The sequence below is a fragment of the Myzus persicae genome, unplaced genomic scaffold, assembly GCF_001856785.1.
Source record: "Myzus persicae strain clone G006 unplaced genomic scaffold, MPER_G0061.0, whole genome shotgun sequence".
Classification (NCBI taxonomy): domain Eukaryota; kingdom Metazoa; phylum Arthropoda; class Insecta; order Hemiptera; family Aphididae; genus Myzus; species Myzus persicae.
Window position 1 is genome coordinate 14928 of NW_019100604.1, and position 21406 is coordinate 36333.

Consider the following 21406-nt stretch of genomic DNA (forward strand, 5'->3'; position numbering starts at 1 on the left):
CACTAATTTTTTTTTTAAACAATTCTCAATTTAATATCTCTTCTTCTCTTTTTAATATAACTATTATTATATTCCCAATATAATTCTCAATAATATTAACTTTATTCACTAATTTACCTAGTACACACCATGAATGTTCTTCAGATGCCTGTTGAGGTTGTTTTTGTACGAAAATGTCTTAGAGCATGCAGTGCATGGAAAACGTACACCTGCATGCTTCATTTGGTGAGCGATAAAATTACGTTTTGCGGAGAAAACTGACGGGCACTGATCACACTTATACATTTTTACGTAAAGTAATAGCGAAATAAAAACACGAAACGTACGGTGTGAATAATGTTTAAAACGCAGAGAAATAAACACTTGTAAAAATATTTTAAAGACTGAGAGAGTAAATATACGTGAACAACGNAATATACTCACAAAACCTTTATACTTGCTCAGAGTTGCTCTCTATATTATATTATTTTCCGCGTTATATTTTTATCTACACAATGTTTCTAGTGATAGTAAGTAAATTAAAAATATTTCGCCGTTGGTCATAACCTGGAGGTTACGCAACCGTCATGTACCGCGAGACGTATTAGATATAATAATATTATGCTACAGCACGTGTTCGCGTATATTAGGTACATTATTATATTATATTTTGGGATGAGAGTTGTCCTTTTCGCAATGGTATTATTAAAAAAAATTGTGTACGCATTTAATTTATTTGCGTTTATAATAATATATACGTTATATCATAATATTATGGCTATAACGCGATTATACAGAGTGGGCCACAGTATTTGCCGTTTTCAATTGTCAAGACGTGTACCTATACATTATACGAGAAAACGGGAAAGGCAGTGCACCCTTCCCACCATGTAGGGTGTACACAATTATACACGTGCTCTGCGCATTTTGGCTTTTTTTTTTTAATGCGCAAAATATACCATAGGTACACGCGTTCTAGTGCGATGGGCCGACCCTGGGAGCGATAGGACGATGATGCCGACGGTTTGCAACAATATATTTTATCATTATTATTGTTTCGGGCATCACCTGCGTCCGCTGTATATTTACTATTTACAACCCGTATCTACGTTACAATATTATGTCTTTCTTTTTATTCTGTACGCGTGCACCAAGGTGGATATCTGCCAATGATGTCGGGATACAAATAGCCCGGGCCGCCGTTTGGGTTGGCCAAAAATCGCGGTTCCCCGACATGACGTTCAGTGTTCGCGTTCCATTCGGCCCGTCGTCGACCGACCTGGCCGCCGCCGTCTGAGCAGCAGCCATGGACCCGAAAATCACCTAGGTAAGTCATCATCACATCTCGCATACCTCGGGTGCACTAGACGTGCATATTACGACGATACCATATTGGACCAACCCGATTTTTTACTAAAACTATACTGCACTACATAGTTCGCGATACATATTTTTATTATTATTATAAAAGTTATCGTCGATCGTTAAACACGCGCTATACTGTAGAATAAACTACTATACCAACCGCGCGTAGCAGCCACAGACGTTTAGGCACCTACTCGCTGCATATTATTATAATATATTATTATTACCCATACACTATATTATGTAAAGAACAAACGCACAGAAAAATAACATAATATTATCGTATTTTATTCCATCCGAGAAACACTGCGTATAACGCCTTAACGAGTGGATCGTTATTATTATCATCACCCGTTCCGTAAGACAAACATCATTTATATAAATACACTAAAAAATGTATGAAAGTCCAGTTACATGTCAAAAAAAAAACCTCGAAAAATGTAATTTATGTATATGTACATATATAATACATACATATATATATATCCGGTATTATTTTATAGTGATACTATTTTTAATTTATATTTATTTATTTGGCAAACAGAATGAAACAGTATATTTTTTTTTTAACTTTCGTACAACACACGACGAGAACGGGATATACAATAGAAAATGAGACGTAGGTACCTATAATATTCATCAGAAAATATAATTAATATCTCGCTAATTACATTCTATTCAACGTCAAATATTGACAATAATCATTTCATCCATCCGTTTAAATTAAATCAAGTTTTACATAATCTAATATTGGATTTAACTGTATATAATATGGGTAGACGTTACGTCATAGTCTTGTGTAATAAACAAATGTGTAAAATATTGACCATTCTGTTATGATTTATGACAGATTCTTCTTTCCAAGATATAACCGCCATTAAGTATTTTCATTAAAAAAAGAGCATCACCTGTGTATTTATTTTTATGTAAGAATAAATTATAATAAAGTCACTTGAAAAGGCTTTTAATGTAAATTTAAAGTATGGTACATTGGACACCAAGAGTACTGTAATTTATATTCATGTACACACATTAAATTGATGAACAGTTTTTAATTTAATTTACAGAGTATTATAATATAGTCAGTTAAAGAGTTAGTGGTTTTATGCACATTAACATTTGCCAAAATTCCATGTTAAAAAAGGCGTGACTAAATCTTTTTGGCACTTAAATGGTTCAGTTATCACGGCCAGCCTTAGGAAATTGAGTTCAAATAATAAAGTGTTTTTGTATCTGAAATCACAATACACGTTTCATTGTTTCGTGAATGATCATTAGACTTCATTATTAAACGCGCATAACTCGTTAGTGCTTTGCAAACGCATCGATCAAAATATTGTGATCGTTCGAATGGAATTACAGTGTTCTATTATACTTCAACTAAATCTTTTTGACCGACAATCATGAATAGATAAATAACATAGGTGTTCTAAAATTTTAACCGAAACCAAGAATAAGAATTTTTATTTTCAACGATTGAAAAACTTTAAAATTTTTTCTAATATCTACTTTGTAACAACATACTAACTATACCTATATTTTATAAGCAATTTAGAAAGCACTCATCCTAATTTTAAATGACAATATAATAATAAATATCTTGTCCATAAACATTTTTAAAAAAATTGTTGTAATAAAAATGTTAATATAACCAGTAGGTATATATTATAAACATTTTATATTTTATATTTATGATTTCAGTTGTGACAGAATGCATTTTTAAACTATTTTACAATAAAGAAAATAATCTTTTACAAAATCTTGCATTTTAAATTTTAATAATATTATAGACTGTATTGATTATTTTATAACATAGCAATACGTCAATAAATATTTACACAGTTAAATTTAATATTTATCCTTTGAAAAGAAAATTTAAAAACAATTTATTTAATTCAACTCAACAAAAACTTTTTTGTTGTGAAAAATCTATATAATTTAAATAATGTTTTACACTTTCACATTTAAATATTGCAATGTAATTGAAAAACAAACTACATTAAACTCTTATATAGGTACCTACTCTACAGCAATATCCTTTTTAATAATTTAAACCATTATTAAACTTTAGAAATTCCCTTGATGCTTTAGAAGAAAAAATCTTGTATGTATATTGTATAGGTATTTCAATTTAAATACATGCTTTTACTATTTTTCGATTTATATTACTTAAAAACGTGATAGAGAAATAACATTTTTCACACGTTATAACAAGGCACACGTCATATTCGATAAATACATATTTTCATGGTTTTGTGTTTGATTTAAATTGTAAATTCAAACTTAAATGAAAATGTTCAATTTATCGGCATTTCTATAATATAATATAATAACTAATGTATAAATCAATTGTGTGATAAAACCAAATGTTATAATTAAAGTCGGGGGTACTTAAGTAATTGCCCCTATAACATATACATTATTGTATAATCATTTAAGATTTAGGTTTCTAAAAAGCCTATAGCTAAAAATATCATCATTTTCGTATTTCACGAACCACCGAATTAAAGCCTCTCTAAATTTAAAAAAAGTTGGGCATGTAATAAAAATTAATCAGCATTTTACAGTTTTGTTAGGTACGTAGGTAACCTATGAAGTGCTTTTAGTGTACGCGACTGAAATTCTGGATGTTGATAGCGTTGTTTTGTTTTCCTCCACTCCTCTTGATTTCTAAACACAAGGTTGTCTCTTATGTATTTCACCGGGTGACTGTTTTTCATTATCGGTCCTCGGGAATCCTAGACGAACACCATCACCTTCTACGCTGTCTTATTCCTTCACGGTCACAGGATACCATTACACATTTTACACACCATTAAACGCATCTAACGCAAAAGAGGGAAACACCCATATTGAGGGTGAAGAGATGAAAAGGATGTCTCTTACATTAAGTTCAGCCTAATTGAACGGAGTTTTTAATAAGAAAACAGTGTCTTGCCGGTTAGGTAGGTAATCCTATGACTGCAGTGTAACTGCGGCGATGAAGAAGAACACAAAAAGTTCAGAGGGCGAGAGGGGCTGGAGTTCCTATTAAACTGATTTAAAACCAATATAAAAACAATCATAATTAAAACACGGTCCAACGGTGGTGGTTCATCTGCATATATATTGAAAACCAACAGAATGGGACCGATATCGAAGGACGAAAAAAGGAAGAAAAGAGACGAAACCCATAATAGCACAATGGAGGCCGGGGAGATTATTATTGTTGACGGTGGAACGAGATTAAATTGTTTTACATTGATGATTACACAAGACTTATCGGCAGTAATATACGTAAATTGAGATTGGACTATTGGAGAAAGTATAGACTATATAGGTAAATCTTTTACGCATCTGCAATATTTATATAACATATAATATGTGGTTCCTATTTCCGGTGTACACAGCACTTGGTACACATTTTGAACATTTGATAACTAATTAGCTAGGTAGGTATAATTCTTATTTATTTTGATTACTAGAATAACTATAGTAGAATATATTATATTATAGATTATGTTATTTATAAATTAAATCTTTTACCGCTGTATTTGCATTGTGGTTAGATGGTAAATATAATAATACTACAACCACCATCAATGTAACAAGTTTTAATAAAACAAATTACAATAACTGGGTACTCAGTGTTATAAGCAAACATGAAGTTTTATTTGCATCGTTATCTTATTTAAAATATGAACTTAATTTAATAAATTCAAACTTCAAATCCACATATTATTTTCCTGTTTACAATTGAATTATGACATATTTTCAAGATATGAATTTTATTAACTCAAATATGAAATAGGAGTCATTAAATAAAAGCAATGGACTTAAAAAAACCACGCACACACAATAAAGACTCAATAATTGTACAGTAATAGTTCTCGTTTGTGTGCGTCAATGAACTGTTGTGTTTGTTCCACAACAAAAGAAAACTTGAAATAAAATACATGGTACGCCATACGTCCGTACCATAATAATAAGTTATATAATATATATTTATAGCCTAACGATGGGTCAGAAGATCTATGTATCTTGTATTATATTATGACAAAGAGACACAATCAACGGAAACTTGTACACACCTATAAAGAGTGTGACATAGTGAAAACCAAAAAGAAAGAAATAAAGAATGAGACGGTGCGATGGAGAAAATGTTCAGTACAATATTTAAAGGGTCGCGCGGTGGACACACAAAGGCGGTTTGTGTCCAAGCCAAATTCGCACAATAAACATTGGCTCCGATCCAGGTCTCGAGCCTCGGCTGCTATCTAAAACTTCCCTAGGCGTCTAATTATAAAACACCGACCATCGCATATTATGTATGCGAAAGGGGTGGGCGAACAATTCGAGTTAGAGCAGGCGGTGCGGCGAAGAGATTTTCTATGAATTTTTGCATGTAACCGGGGAAAAAGCATTTCTCCGAACCTTTGTAAACGAATACAAAAGGATCTCGTTAACTTTTGCACGGTGAACAAAAAAAATTAGTTCATTTGGAAGTCTGAACGTTTTTTAATTTTTTTTTCTTATTAAAAACGAATTTATTACCTATATAATTTTTATATTTTTATCGATTCATACGCATTCGCGTACGTTTAACTAGACATTTAATCAATTGAAATATGGTCAAAAATGTTATTCCGTCCAAAGTTCATAATATTTCAATAATTCGATTGAGCACCGAATAGGTAATTAATTAGACCTTGGATTTAACAAATCGTTCAAAATAACAAATCATATTACATTTTAGTTATTTTTATCAACGGATATACATACAAGTTAAAAATAAAAACTTATTAAAGTGCTAGTCATTTTTTTCATTGTGACTTTATAGTGATACATTGTGTTTATATTGTTAAATTATACATTGATACACTAAATTATATTGTTTTAAAATGTATAGTTTACAAGGTCTTTCTTTACCTTTTTGTTAAGCATTATAAATTATTTTCGATTTTATAAAATAACAAGATCAACTTTTTTAATAGCATTAAATATTTGAGTTAATTGTTTAATTTAATACATAATTGATCCAGTAAACATAACGTTATTACTCGAAGTATACTTGTATCTTCTTCAAATGCCTCGAGGAGTAAAACTTTCATACAAAATATATTAAATCACATCATAGTAGCTATATACCTAATATAATAGATAAACTTACCTATCTAATAATTTTAAATGTATATGAACCATCACGGCCTAACCAGTAACCATGAAAAAAATTTCTATTTTATTTTTCATTTCTATAAAATCTATAATATTTACTTTTCTTCTAAAACTCTTTAAGCTACTTAGACAACATTTTATGTACCTATCTATCTCAGTAAGACTTAATTTAATACTTAGTGTGTACATATACTTGTAAGTTGTATTAAATATTAACTATGATCAAACTCTTTTAATCAAACGACATAATAATGTCAACATTTAGGAAAATTTATTTAATTTTTCAAACAAATAAATTAAAACTCAGTTAGGTAACCATCTAGATAGTTATAATAGCTAAGTTTTATCTACTTAGACCACTTTTAGTGGTACCTCTGTGTATTAAATGTGATTAATTGTGCAACCCAACATAAAATACACTAATATGTTTACCTAAATGCGCATGTATGTATTTCGTCCCACAAATCTTATTCGAATTCAACGATTGTTCATTATTATAGGTATGGTAGTATTGTACACTATTGTGATAATAATATATTATGCCATACAAGACACGTCTTGTTAACGATGAACGAATCACAAAATTATTATTATTGTGCAAATATTATATTAAACGTGAATTGCAAATGTTCATATAATATATATACATACCTACTCGAAGTGAATGCTTCCAATTCGAACGGTTCAATTGCGTAAATAAACTTGGTGTTGCATATAATTTCAAGGGTTTGAATTCCATCACTGTAAACAATTACGTTTTAAAACGTTAATAACTAAATTTGTTGAAATGATCACTGATTAGTGCAGTAAAACATTGAACTGAAAATTAATTATGTCTTATGTAAGGCACTATATTATCGTTTAGGTCGTATAATTAGTTTCAATGCTAAACGAGCCCGCCCCCGGTTGACAAGTTAATTGATACGATTTGTGTATGTTCGCTTCATGAACATAGTATTATACGATATTTATTTATATACTGCATAATAGTGTATATAATCAAATTGAAATGATCTGCGGCCACAGCCCCTATAGGCATAGTCTGAACGGTATCGGACAAAACAATAAATTTATGTACATTAATCAACAATAAATCTTTTTAGAGTAGGTACTTACTAGCTTATGCTTGCGTTTAAGAGGGGTGCCGACTACTGAGTGTGGCAAAAATTTTCTCAAATGAGTAAATACTAAAAGACTTGAATTATAAGTTAGTTTTCACTCCACTCTGGAGAGCAAAACGTTAACCTAATTATATAAGTAGGTATATTAAGATGCTTTACTTAATTCGTTGCAAACATTTGTACGTATTTACAAAACTAACATTATTTGTTATTAAATTATTAAAAAACATCCAAAACTTAAACACAACATACAAATATTATTATTACAATGCATTTATTTAGTTAAAATAAACTCAACGGCAGAGTATAAGGAGATTTCGTTGGAGAAAATTCAAGCATTAGTGTTAAGAGGTAAATATTTATTAATATTTACTTACCTTAAAAATTGTTCCATGCGTATGAAAAACAATGAATACTTCAGTGACAAATAAAAAAAAATACTTAGCTGCAAAAATAGTTGATGAAGAAATGTTGAATAATTATTGAAGGTTTTCTTTTACCCCGAGAAATAAACTTTATATTCAGTCATTATGTCGTTTTCTGCTAGTTTTTTTTCATAAAAGAATAATATTTTCTTTCTCATTATTAAATGCTCCTTTTTTTATTTTTCCCAGGAGTCTGGTAATGTAGCACGTGACTGTCAGAACGTGTCTCCCAATTTGTTGTAGGCCCGAGATTGATTGCACTGGGAATACCATGTATACCGGTTGTGACGCCAATTTTCTTTGGTCGTCATCATGGCGGTACCAGTTCGTACTCTCGTGACCCATTTTATTTTGACCACTCATATAACGCTACACTAAAATCCATCTCTAGTGGTGTATCCGGAATAGAACCCCTACTGTACTGACCCATTGGGAATATGACGGCTCAAATATTATTTAAATGCCATTTTGAGCTATAGAAATGACAAAATAATTTGAATTCACTTGAAACGGGAAATGGGACTTTTTGTATGTGATAATAAAACCGTTTATAAGAGTGATATATGAGTTTCCGGTTTTTTTTTATATATATGTATGTATAATTTTAATACGCATTTTACAGTCACGCGTTCAAGTTTTATTCGCTAACCAATTGAAACAAGAAATAAAAATGTTTTTAATGTATAGTGTGTTAAGATAATAAACATGGAAAATTCAATAATATAATAGGTACCAGAGTACCTGCACTTAAACGTCTATATATATACAGCAGCGTAGTGAAGGGGGTAATCGAGAATCGAGAGGCCTCTGAGTTTTTCAAGGGGTGGTGATGGAGAATGGCCAATAAGTGATGATTTAATATTAACTATAGTATTTTAGCAATAACTACGACAGGAATTTACAAATACCTATATGCCCGTGAATGCGCCTTTATCGGGTTATTGGTGCTGCAAGGTGGGTGAAATATTAGACTATACCCTGAAAAAGTTCACCACACCACAGCTTATAGGTATAACATATAGTACCTATTCACTAATTCATCGCATGATTTTAGACCGAATGTGAGTTATTGTATATTACAGAAAACAAAACCATTGATAGGTATAGGTAATAATATTATTTTGCACATCGTGTAATATTCGAAATCTTACACAGTTTTCATTGAGTGCCTATTATACCTACCGATATAGTTGGGCTAGATACTCACAAATTGTTGTTATAAATATTCGTTTGAATGAAACCATGATGTAGGTCCCTGCGTTACATTATATATAATATCTTCCACACACAAATGTTATTTTTTACAGTTAAGAAAAACATATTTTCGGTTAAGCGATTAGAATATACTATTATCACCCATCGCATCAGTTATGGTATCTATAGCATATTATGGAATAATGTAAGATGCACGTCATACTAGATGTTGAATATTTTATGAATTATGAATGTATGATAAAGGTGTAGATACGTATACTTCTCTGCGAATGATTTGTAAACGTCGCGACTGCAAAAACGAAAAATGCTATAGGTACCTACACCTACCAACTACATATTGTATACGCTGAATTTGAAGACGCGATTTGAATTCCGCGTGACTGGAACGTTTCGTATTTTACACCAAATCCAAACAGTGTATCTTATGTGAGAAACGAACACAGGTGCAGAAGATATTCGGTGTATACTTTACGGAAAACCGAAGTACGACACATGCTTAGAATTAGAGAATAATGTGGATACCCAAGAAAAAGTTTAGATTCGCTAAAAAGGTCGACGGTCGTACACGTGTTTGCGATTCACTTGTTTTCCCAAGAGCACATTTTCACCGTCATATCGAACGGTATCGTTAAAATGTCATTTTATTTACAAGATAAAAATAAATATATGTAGTAGTGCTTACTCCGTACATAATATATATATTATTTAGTACTTACTCAATAAGCGGATTTATTCGTTAAACTGAAAAAAGTGCATGACAACGAAACATAAAAGTAGGTAATTATAATTATCATACATGTGGATACTAATATTTTGTAAAAATAAAGTATTCATGTTAATGTAAGTTTTGTATTATAAAGTACTATAGGTATACGCAATAAACATATTTTAATATATTATTATGTGTAGCCGTGTAGTGAGTATCAATACACGCGAAATAAGAATATAGGCACCATATGTGTTGTATTAAGACTAATGAACTATACGCATCTGACTTTTGTACTTTATGCACAGTAACGGTGTATATATGTTGTAGAGCATTGATCTTTTTTTTTATTTTAATATCGCTTCCAAGAATACTGTTTTTTTTTTTTTTGTAAAATAAGTAACCTTAAGAATGTTCTTGGCTTTGCTACGTATACAGTTCAACAACACTCTAATATTAAAATTCATGAAATGAATAAATATCTTTTTCGTGAATTCTACATTAGTGATGTGTTAACAAAACTTTGAATAATATAATCGTCGCGTGTTAAAAAGAAAATAAAAACTCGAAACTCCATAATATTAGTAGGTAGGTATTGTTTATTTTCAGGAGATTACTGAGCAAATAAAAATCGGTACTCTGAATTTTAAACATTTTAGTATAATTTTATCCATCTATTTAACAATTTTATTCAGAACATATACGTATAAGTTTAACTTTGTTTGAAACTTTTTAAATCACCCATAAAGTGCAATGTTTTTTTAAATCAGTGTTTTCATATACTATGTTAAAAATAAAAAGACTACACTCGATGAATTTTAACGTTTTTAAAAGTGCTATTTAAAATCGATATTTTAAATTGGTTTTCTAACTTTTATTCTTTGAAATACAATTTAATAATTCGTTTATATTTAATGGATTTTTTTTGAACAGGAAAATAATTAGTAGCATATTTAAAGTGACCTAAGTATCACGAATAACATACAAATACAGACTCTTATAGGTACATATATAAGACCATAATGTAATGTACCATATTTGAAGAGACTAAGATGTTATCACGTTTACTTATTACTCATCAAAATGTACCTACGCTTGTTTCAAGTATGTTAGACGCGTATCTTTTTCGCTATTGGGAGTAAATAGTAATTTAAAAGATTACGTCTGGAAAAAAAGGTGGAATGATACTCGAAACAGGACAAAAGCAACACAGGGTGTGACGTTGTCAATAATAAAACCCCTAGGGTTGGGAGCAAACAAACAGCTGCGACAGTTCCCACAGACTCATCAACTAAACAAATTATTAAATATTACTAATGCATTCTTCGAAGCAAAAACGGTTCTTTTTTAATTTCAAATCTTTGTACTGCCTTTTTATTTTATTTTTTGGTCCATTTGAAATATGGTTTTTTTTTCATCACCATCAATTCATCTTTATCATTATTATTGCATTACAAACTAATACATTTGATACGGTGGATACGGAATTATTTCATTTTCATACATAAAACCTTGATAGTTTCAAATGACACAACAGTATTATTCGAATTTTTTAATGCGAGTAAGTACAGAAAATTATTACATATATCTAACCCACAAGGCATATGGTTGCCAAAAATACTGCAATCGGCAGCGTTCACACAGTAGCTACAAGCACGTCGTCATCAATAGTCAACACAACCAAGTACTTTGTGATAGATATACGATTTCCAAATAGACTTCAAGTTCATCCGAGATTAAAAAATATAAATTGCGCAAAACATTTTATGCTTTTTCCGTCTTGAAATAAACGCCCACGTAAACGAACTTATACAGACTAACGACGGGATGCGACAAGGTGAACGCTAGGATCGGATTCACTCGGCAAACATGTCTATTTATAGAGACTTCGTAACCGTATCTACAGAATATTTTATGTTCTTAGTCTCAGTCCCTCATTTGCTACCGTACCGTGTGCTACGCTAAAAATACGATGACCAACAACTGTATCAGAAGCTTTTTATCATAATATTACGTACTGAAAATTGGAGTATTTCGAGGTAATTTGTGGCCAATTTTCATGTATAAAAATTATTATTTTATCGTATAGTTTATAAGTATATTTTATTCCAAAGAGGGTGGATGATCAGGAGGTTTAACTCCGAAAGTTTATAGAATATATTTATTAAAAACTATTTAGTAAATACATTAGTATACACACTGCATAATATTATTATTATTGTTGTTATATGCAATAAAGCGGAAAAAATCATAGCAAAAATATTATTTATAGGTGCCCATATTACCATTATATGCGTCTTATATCTGGTATTTAATATTCTGTTTAAACAAGCAGTTTTGATTGTATTATTCAAATTTAAAATGATTAATTTTTGTTCAATTTTGTATTGTTATAGCGCACAAGTAAAAAAAACTCAATTCAAAGGATAAGACAAAATGGAACAATTTGAGCAACTGCTGACATGCGCAATATGTTTGGATAGGTACAGAAATCCAAAACTGCTACCATGCCAGCATTCGTTTTGTATGGAACCATGTATGGACGGTTTAGTGGACTATGTCCGAAGACAAGTAACTACATATATTATACTTATTTTTATCATAAATTTGTATGAATATCAAATATGTTGAATAGTAACAATAATTTAATATTTTATAACAGGTAAAATGCCCAGAATGTCGAGCAGAACATCGAATACCGTACAATGGTGTTCAAGGATATCCAACAAATGTAACTCTACAGCGTTTCTTAGAACTGCATATAGAAATTACTGGAGAGTTACCAGATCCAACAAGTGGACAAATAATGAAACGCTGTGGTGTGTGTTCAGAAAAAGCATACGTGACACCATGCGTTCATTGCGAAAAAGATGTGTGTTCGGACTGCAAAGGAGCTCATATGGATATTTTAAGGAGAGAAATAGCCAGAATTAATAATCAGGTAAAAATTTAGTTTAAGTTAATTTAGTTTACAATATAAATTTCTAGGTTTCAAACATCAATTAATATTATTTTACAGGTTAGGCGGGCGTTACATAGGTTATCAGATATGCTTGCTGGTGTAGAAAAGAATATGCTGACCTTGCAACAAAATTGCACTTCGGTAACTGAAGAAGTAGATGAAATTTATCAAAGATTGGCCAAAGCTTTAAAAGATCGTACTGAGCATCTTAGAGGAGAAATCGATCGATACTTATCAACTGAATTAAAAAATTTATGCAATCTTAAAGAAAATTTAGATATTGAAATATCAAACATACAGAGTAATTGTGATCTAGCAGATAAACATATGCAATCGGATGATGTAGAATGGGAAGACAGTGAACTTATGGATGCCAAAGAAATATTTTTAAAAACTGTAGAATTTATTAGAAATTTTGAAACAGAAATTGGTGATTACAGCAGAAGGGCGAAATTTTTAATGGCTCACGATCCAAATCAATTGGTTATGCACGTTGCCAGTTATGGTGAACTCACTATTCATGCCCCACATCAAGCATTTAATGCAAGTTCAAATTCTCTTCAAGCTCCGAGCCCAGGCCTTATGCGATCCAAAAGTGATCATAGACTTGCTTCACAATTCCGACAAGATGAGAGAAATGCATACGAACCAGGTGGTGAAATCGGCGGAAGAGTTTCACCATTAGGTGGTAGAAAATTCGGAGAAAGATATCCAAGTCGATATTCACGTGGAGATAGAAATGACTATGACGCAGACACTACACACGACAACGAAAATAGAAGTTCAGCCAGATCGAGAATTAGATCCAGACTAAATAGACATGGCTTGAATGAAAATACAGACTCTGATACGGATTCGAGATCAGTGCGTTTCTCCGAAACAAATAATACTGTTCACCGTGAACGAGAACGTGTCTTAGACACCGAGGACGTGGCTAAAGGTCCCTTGAGTGGTATCACTAGATTATATGATTCTCCTAGAGTTATGAAAAGGCTGTTAGAAAGCGAGAACAAAGATAAAAAAGCTAATGCCGCACCTAAACCCCAACCTCAACCTGCAGTTCAGCAGCCAAAAAAAGTTACTCCACAACAAACACCACAGAGACAACTAAGCGAAGACGATGAAATAGCAAGGATAAAACGACAAAACAAAACTGCGTCTACATCGTCTGATACAGAACGAAGGGATAGAGTTGGTTCAATTAAGAGAGATGACTCGAGAGATTCCAATAGATCAACATCTAATACGCCAGCAGATAGCACTCGAAAGACGTCTGTACCTGAACCATTACCTGTAAGATAAATAAAAGTATAAAATAACAATTACCTAAATATAATTTTTTTTAAATATTATATCATTTATAGACGGATACCCAAGAATCATCTGAAAGTGAGTCTGAAGAAGATTCAGTTGAAGTAGTTGAACCGAGAAAACCTACACCCGCCAAAACTACATTTCCTCCGTCCACGTCTGCTGCAACGGCAGATTCGAGGCGATCTTCCACTGCATCCGATAACTTAGCATCAAAAGGTATAATAAATTATAAGATAATATTGTAATTCACTTTAAACCGTCTAATACAGCAAGTATTTTTATTGGTCTTAGGAAATGCTAGACTCAAATCGACTAGATCGGACAGTACTGAAAGTACATCCTCAGAAACTCCCGGGACGCCGGTACGTAGAAACGCTGGAGGTACGTATCCGTCCGAAGACGTGAAACAATCGCCAGTTAGCTCGAGTTCTGGAAGTACAACTCCAAGAGCTAGATTTTCTTCAGTTTCTTCAAAAAGAGATTCAGCAACACCAACAAACTCTAGAAGTTACAATGTCACGGGTAATGCATTTAAATATTTTACAATTACGATAATTTGTGTATTTATTTACTTATGGAAATCTCATACATAATGTATTAATGCAACACGTATTAATGTATCATTGAAAAAAATTGCTTTATTATTAATTATTAACTAATAATAGTATAACATCAATCAATTTAGAATACATTTATCTAATTTTACACTATAACAATGTTCAAAATTATATACCTTATGAACTATTTAAATAACTATTATAATATTGTCTATAGACTATAAATATAGATATGATTTTGTGTGTAGCTTAAAGTATTCCATAACCAGCTTTTTTATTATTAAATTTACTTAACTATGATAGTTGGATTTATAATGTAAATATATGTTTAGTACTTTGATTTAAAATAATATTTTTAATTTTAATTTATTGTGTTTTAATTTTGAACAGATGAATCTCAGGCTTTTGTCCCCTTAAAAACTGATTACAAAGATGTATAAATTCAAATTAAATACAGGAAACTATCTATATTACTCTCTCTAAGTGCTCCCTTTTAAATTATGACTATGCAAACATTTATTTTTATACTTTTAAATTTAAAAAAAAATTTCTTATAAAGTTTCATTATTATAATAACATTAAATATCAATAAGTTCAAAAAAAATATGTATAGGTAACATCTCTTAATACTTAATCGTCTATTTATAGACAATACCTATACCTACATATAACCAGCTGTCGGATTCTATACCTAATTATTATAGAATACCGATAAAAATAAAAAACTAACCTAAACATTTACTGTATCAAACATTAAAAATTCCATAGGTATATAAAATGTTATACTGCACATTTTTGCATTTTTGTAAAATACTTTTTAAGTATTTTAAATTCTTGAAGATTGTACACAATTCTTGGTGCTTCTATATTGATATAAGTATTTAAATACCTAGTCATATGCATTAAATCATTTTGTTTGCTCTCGACGTTTCAATAAAAAAAAAAGGTTTTGGAGTAGATAAGAAAAAATACCTATTTATCAATTCACGAAACCAATATCTAGATTCAAGTACATTTTAGTTAATTTTATTAATTTATTATTCAATAATTAATAAATCTGTATAAATTACTTTACAATTTTCAATACAAATAAATAATAACAATTTTTTAAGATAGTTAAATTTTTTCAGTTTTTGGTCAAGGTAAAGCACATAGGTATTTTAAGATGTTTAAGGTCATATTATACTCATATTATATCACAAATATCACATTACGTTTGACGATGTAAAATCCGAGACATGTATTTAATGTGTTCAAAAAGCATATACCTCGTTACCTACCTACCTAACACATTTGGTTTAAAATAACACAATATTAAATACATTTTAAGTATTATACAAGTATTAGTTTAACGACTGTACATATAAAAGAAACAACATTGAAAAGTTACGCAGACTAGGTCAGTCTTATGATTATCGAGTTATGTTAGAACCCCCCCCCCCAAAAAAAATGTCTGGCTAAGGCCTTGATTTTCATATTTTATTATATAATATTATAATATAACATATTTATACTCAAAACCCCCCCTAAATATTTTTCTAGCTATGGTCTTGATTTGAACTATTATACTTAGAAATAATTTATTCTTTGTAACAAATATTTTGTATTTTAATTTTTTGAAACGTACCAATCAAATAAATTGTGACCAGCGATTTTAAGGAAGACCTATAAAAGTGGTTTGTTTATTTTTAAAATATATTTATTTTTTTCTATGCATACCAAATTATAGGTAACAGTGAAAGTACTTCAAAAAAAGAAGAAATCGAAGATGAAGAAGAAGAAGAAGAAGAAACGGAAACTTCGTCCGAATCATCTGAAACTGATACAGACGAAGATTCCGAAGATGCTAAACCAAAAACGCCGGCACCAAAAGCTATGGAAAAAACGGATATTGGTCCATTGCTGGCTAGAAGTGCTCAAGCTAGAGATAATGGTAGCGGCAGTAACAGCAGCTCAAGGAGACCTAGCCAAGACGAATCTTATACTAGATCACGGTTAGTAAATAAAGTGATTACCAAAGTTTAAGATAACATTTTATTGATTTAATTTCATATTCAGATACGGCACCAGTGGCTACAAATCACCATCGTATCAGAGTCCCAGAGAAGCCGATACTTCAGCGAGTGGTAGTAAGTACCTGAACAATACTCGAACCGAACCTGCCCCGAGGTTCACTAGCAGATTCCTAAAAACTAAAAGTATCCAAGAAGAAAATCCTAGCAAACCGAGTTACAACAGTGACAACAAATACACATCAGACAAGGGCGGGTTATCACGGAGTAGAACCAGCGCTAACCTAGAAGAAGACCTTCCGGATGACACTAACACATCTGCATACTCGCCGTATTCTAAAAATCATTATGGTTCAGATTTGTCCAGAAGTCGATCCAGTCATGCTTTAAAATCTCGGGAAACCTCACCCGATAGGCCTGTAACAAATGCTTCAGGTATTACTGACCGAACAACAAACATACACACATAAGACATGCGTGATAGCTGTTAATCATGCTAATCGCAACGTAGTCCTACTATAAATATAATAATATAATGTACCTACATATGGTGTAACAATCCTAATATACACAATGATGTAGAATACATACCTAACTCATGCCTCAACTAGAACATTAGTCTATACTATGGATATTTTAGTAGAGCGTTACTTGAAAATCATTAGAGAGCCATAGAAAATTATGAACCATGATCCCTTCAGAAATCAATAACACATTCACATACAATTATTAACGTAGAGAAAATGGATACTTTTTATTTTTTACGACAAACCGTTTTTACTATGCTAGCAGGAACAGGAGAAAAAGACGGCGCGGCTTTAAGCTCATGGGCTAGGTATCTCAAAAACAAATACGGAAATCGAGGTAAAGAAAATGCAGCCAAAGATAACGCGGCTGCCAGTTCAGCGTCAAGCTCGTCTTCTCGGCGACTTTCGCTAGGATTACCACTACGTTCCAATTCCACTCACGTTGACAGTTCAGATGACGACCAAAAAAACATGCACAGCTCCCCCACCTCCCATACAATTATCGAAGCAGGTGTGTCATAATAATTCATAGTAATATCAATACATATTATTATTATTATCAATAGCGTCGGAGTACCTATTTATTTAAGAAAACAATATTATAATGAACAATCTAAAATCATTTTATAAAATTAAATATTGAATTATCGTGTCTATTTTAGGTATGCAGGGCGTAGGTTCTACCCCTAGAGTTCAATACCTACAAAAACGACAGTTGTTATTTAAAATCGGAGGTAGGGGGAGCGAGCCCGGATATTTTACATGGCCCAGAGGCGTGGCTGTTGGTCCAGACAATCTAATTGTTGTGGCCGATTCTTCAAACCACAGAATCCAAGTACGAATATACCAATTATTACTTGATAATAAATAAAATAAAAACCGAATTCAAGAGGAAATTTTACGTACACAGGTATTTGATAACAGTGGGAAAATATTTAAAGACTTTGGGTCATATGGAAATAGTGAAGGTGAATTCGACTGTTTGGCCGGAGTGGCCGTCAATCGTATTGGCCAATATATCATTGCAGATCGGTACAACCACAGAATACAGGTAATTTTAATGATCGAAATCGAAATTATCATAATTATTAATAAAAACTTGATTATTCATTGGTTATAGGTGTTAGACCCGTCTGGAAGATTTTTAAGGTCGTTCGGAAGTCAAGGTTCTAGTGACGGTCGGTTCAATTATCCTTGGGGAATTACTACCGATGCCCTTGGGTTCATATACGTTTGCGACAAAGAAAATCACAGAATCCAGGTAAACAAAAAATGAAAAAACTTCATTGGAAAATGCTAACAGATGATCCGTTTTATTGAATTACCATTTTTACTAGGAAATCGCATGCCCGAATAGGTGATAATATACATGCACTTTACACATTTATGAATTCATAATAAATCTAAATATTTGAAATTAGTTTTTTTTCTTTTTTACTGTTTAGGTAATTATTAGATAATTCAGTTCTTACAACTATATAATTGTATGGTATTAAACTTAATTAATGTTTGTTCTATATTTACGTAAAATCTAACAAATTGCCTCCTCGACAATAGCGGCGGCTTAGAAACTGTTTTCACCATCTATAGATACGAATAATTTCTAACCAAGAACGTACATATAGGTACCTCCTACATATACATAAGTCTATAATAACTATCAAAAATAATCATAGCTAGGTTTAAATGTTTAATAAGTAAAACATTTCTAAAAAAAAGTCGGTAACTTTTAACACATTACTAATAATAAGTGTTAAGTAACAAAGGTACCTACACGAGTATTTATACTACATTTTTTTACTCTAAGTTATAAAAACTTAGTTATCTAACAAAGTAACATTTTAAAGTAAACTTTTTTTCTTGCTCAACAGTGTTAATTAAGTAGGTAGGTACCTACCCAACTAAATACTAATTAGTTAAACTTAAATATATGTTGGTAATAGAATCGTTCACAAAATTCTTACCTAGTTGTTTTCTTTATTAAAGATTAGGTAAAAAGGTTTTAATATTGTGATAATTAATAATTAATATTAGAGTAAAACTAAAATAGTTATTATATATTTTAGTCCAGTTTTGTAACAAGAAATCATTACTATCAGTATTCAGGTATTCTACATACGATCATAATAAAATGTAATTTTATTCAACAGGTGTTCCAATCAGATGGAACATTTGTAGGTAAATTTGGATCGAACGGGAATAAAATCGGACAACTGGAACATCCACATTACATTGCAGTATCGAATACAAACAGAGTAATCGTTTCTGACTGCAACAACCACCGTATTCAAATTTTTGATGTTAATGGAAGAGTGATCAGTTCATTTGGCACAGAAGGATCAGAAAATGGCCAATTTAAATTCCCCAAGTAAGTAACACTTCTCCTCCTATTAATTATTGTTTAGGTACACTAACCTAGTCCCATATAAGTAAATTACCTATACTTGTTAGTTGTTATACAAGTACCTACCTAATATAAACTACTACCATAGTAATACTTTTATTAATTATTATAGAGTAGTGAGTACAGACTATGGGTATAATACTACTAACATTGTAGTATTTTCTATTATAGGTATTGAACAATTTGAACAACTAGATTGTACACACTGAATCTGAATGTATGTGTAGGTTGTAGGTATCTTTTAGGTAGATATCACTAGCTACCACTAGGTAGGTAGATACATAGTTTCTACTCACTCGGTGTTAAACCCATTTTTAAATCATAAATTAGTAAATCTAAAATATTATTAACATAAATCATAACTACCTATTACCTACAAACCTAATGCAGTATATGCAATTTAACTTTCAACCAATATCGAAAAATAATTTGTATAACAAATAACAATAAAGCACAATACTTAGGTATATCATCCATTTAACTATAGCATTCACTCAGAACACCACTCTTATCGACAACTTTGCGTGCTTGCCCAGCCACCACAAATTACAATAATTGTTATTACTAATAACTTATTAGATATGATAGTTGTAGACTTCATCTTAATCCATTTTTATATCAAAAAATTAAATTATTACAATTATAAAATACCTAATTAACCCATATTATATTATAAAAATAAAATGTCTAATGTAATCAAACAGAAAATTATAGGTAGGTACTTACTATTTACAATATATTTTTTCCAGAATTAAACCGTTCAGTAATCAGTAAAAAGTTTAGTATGATTTCACTTTAATAATTATTAATTATAACTTTTCAGGGGTGTAGCTGTAGACGACCAAGGATACATACTGGTGGCAGATTCCGGTAACAATCGTATACAAATTTTTCATCCTGACTCAACGTTTTTGAGGGCTTTCGGTTGCTGGGGATCTGGTGATGGAGAGTTCAAAGGACTTGAAGGCATCGCTGTCATGTCCAATGGAAATATATTAGTCTGCGACCGAGAGAATCATAGGGTTCAAGTTTTCTAATCTCACGCGTTACTGACTTCATAGTAAAAGTAGTGCGAATCATGTATATAATTATAGTATTGACATTAGATCATAACTTCTTCATATTATGGCTTTAAAAATTAATATTTGAAGAATTTTACTGTTTTTTTTTTATTTTATTATATATACAATATATATATCAAAACGAATTGTTACAATATAATGACTTACAAAATTGTGAATTAATTACTCTATGAATAGTAATATTAAAAATTAAAAGGATAACATTCAAAATCCAAACCCAATGGATATGAAATGTGAATTATATTTGTTACAAATATGTATGTCAAATAATATATCTAGCAATTAACAAAATTATTTTATGGAAATAATGTTTTTTTTTTTAATAAAATTAAAACAAAAAAAACAACTAGGCATTCGGTAAAAGAACACCTACTTAAATAAGTTTGATTTAATTTAACTACATACTATCTACTATTTACATCAATCAGTTTTGGTTCTTAACCAACAATAGTTTTTTAACTAATCCCAAAATATTTTTTCACAACCAAATCAGATACCAAGAATTTATAAAAAAAACACCACAGATACGTTAAACTAATTAAAATTTAAAACTAATTCTTTAATTATAGAGAATAAAAAATAA

General features: G+C 30.9%; 1 protein-coding gene across 6 annotated transcripts; it reads left to right on the top strand.

Annotated features, from left to right (window-relative positions):
* The first annotated feature begins 1174 nt into the window (after nucleotides 1-1174).
* On the top strand, nucleotides 1175-21117 carry LOC111036113 (RING finger protein nhl-1). Of its 6 annotated transcripts, none has more exons than XM_022318016.1 (14): nucleotides 1175-1306; nucleotides 12362-12536; nucleotides 12628-12906; nucleotides 12985-14220; nucleotides 14292-14457; nucleotides 14533-14763; nucleotides 16528-16792; nucleotides 16857-17245; nucleotides 17600-17848; nucleotides 18000-18172; nucleotides 18248-18388; nucleotides 18458-18598; nucleotides 19488-19705; nucleotides 20565-20778. In XM_022318016.1, the coding sequence occupies exons 2-14, from the start codon at nucleotides 12402-12404 to the stop codon at nucleotides 20776-20778; spliced, it is 3837 nt and encodes a 1278-aa protein (XP_022173708.1). In that variant the 5' UTR covers nucleotides 1175-1306; nucleotides 12362-12401. The 6 variants fall into 6 exon arrangements, with proteins under 6 accessions (XP_022173708.1, XP_022173717.1, XP_022173724.1 ...); XM_022318025.1 differs by lacking the exon at nucleotides 1175-1306 and adding an exon at nucleotides 11873-12004; XM_022318032.1 differs by lacking the exon at nucleotides 1175-1306 and having other exon boundaries at nucleotides 12372-12536; nucleotides 20565-21117.
* The last annotated feature ends 289 nt before the right edge of the window (nucleotides 21118-21406 follow it).

Excerpts from the sequence above, each read along its gene's own strand:
- LOC111036113 (XM_022318016.1), top strand. The coding sequence starts at position 12,402 with ATGGAACAATTTGAGCAACTGCTGACATGCGCAATATGTTTGGATAGG. Across the intron at positions 14,221-14,291 it reads CTGTACCTGAACCATTACCT|ACGGATACCCAAGAATCATC; the intron begins GTAAGATAAATA and ends TATCATTTATAG. Across the intron at positions 17,246-17,599 it reads GCCTGTAACAAATGCTTCAG|CAGGAACAGGAGAAAAAGAC; the intron begins GTATTACTGACC and ends TTACTATGCTAG.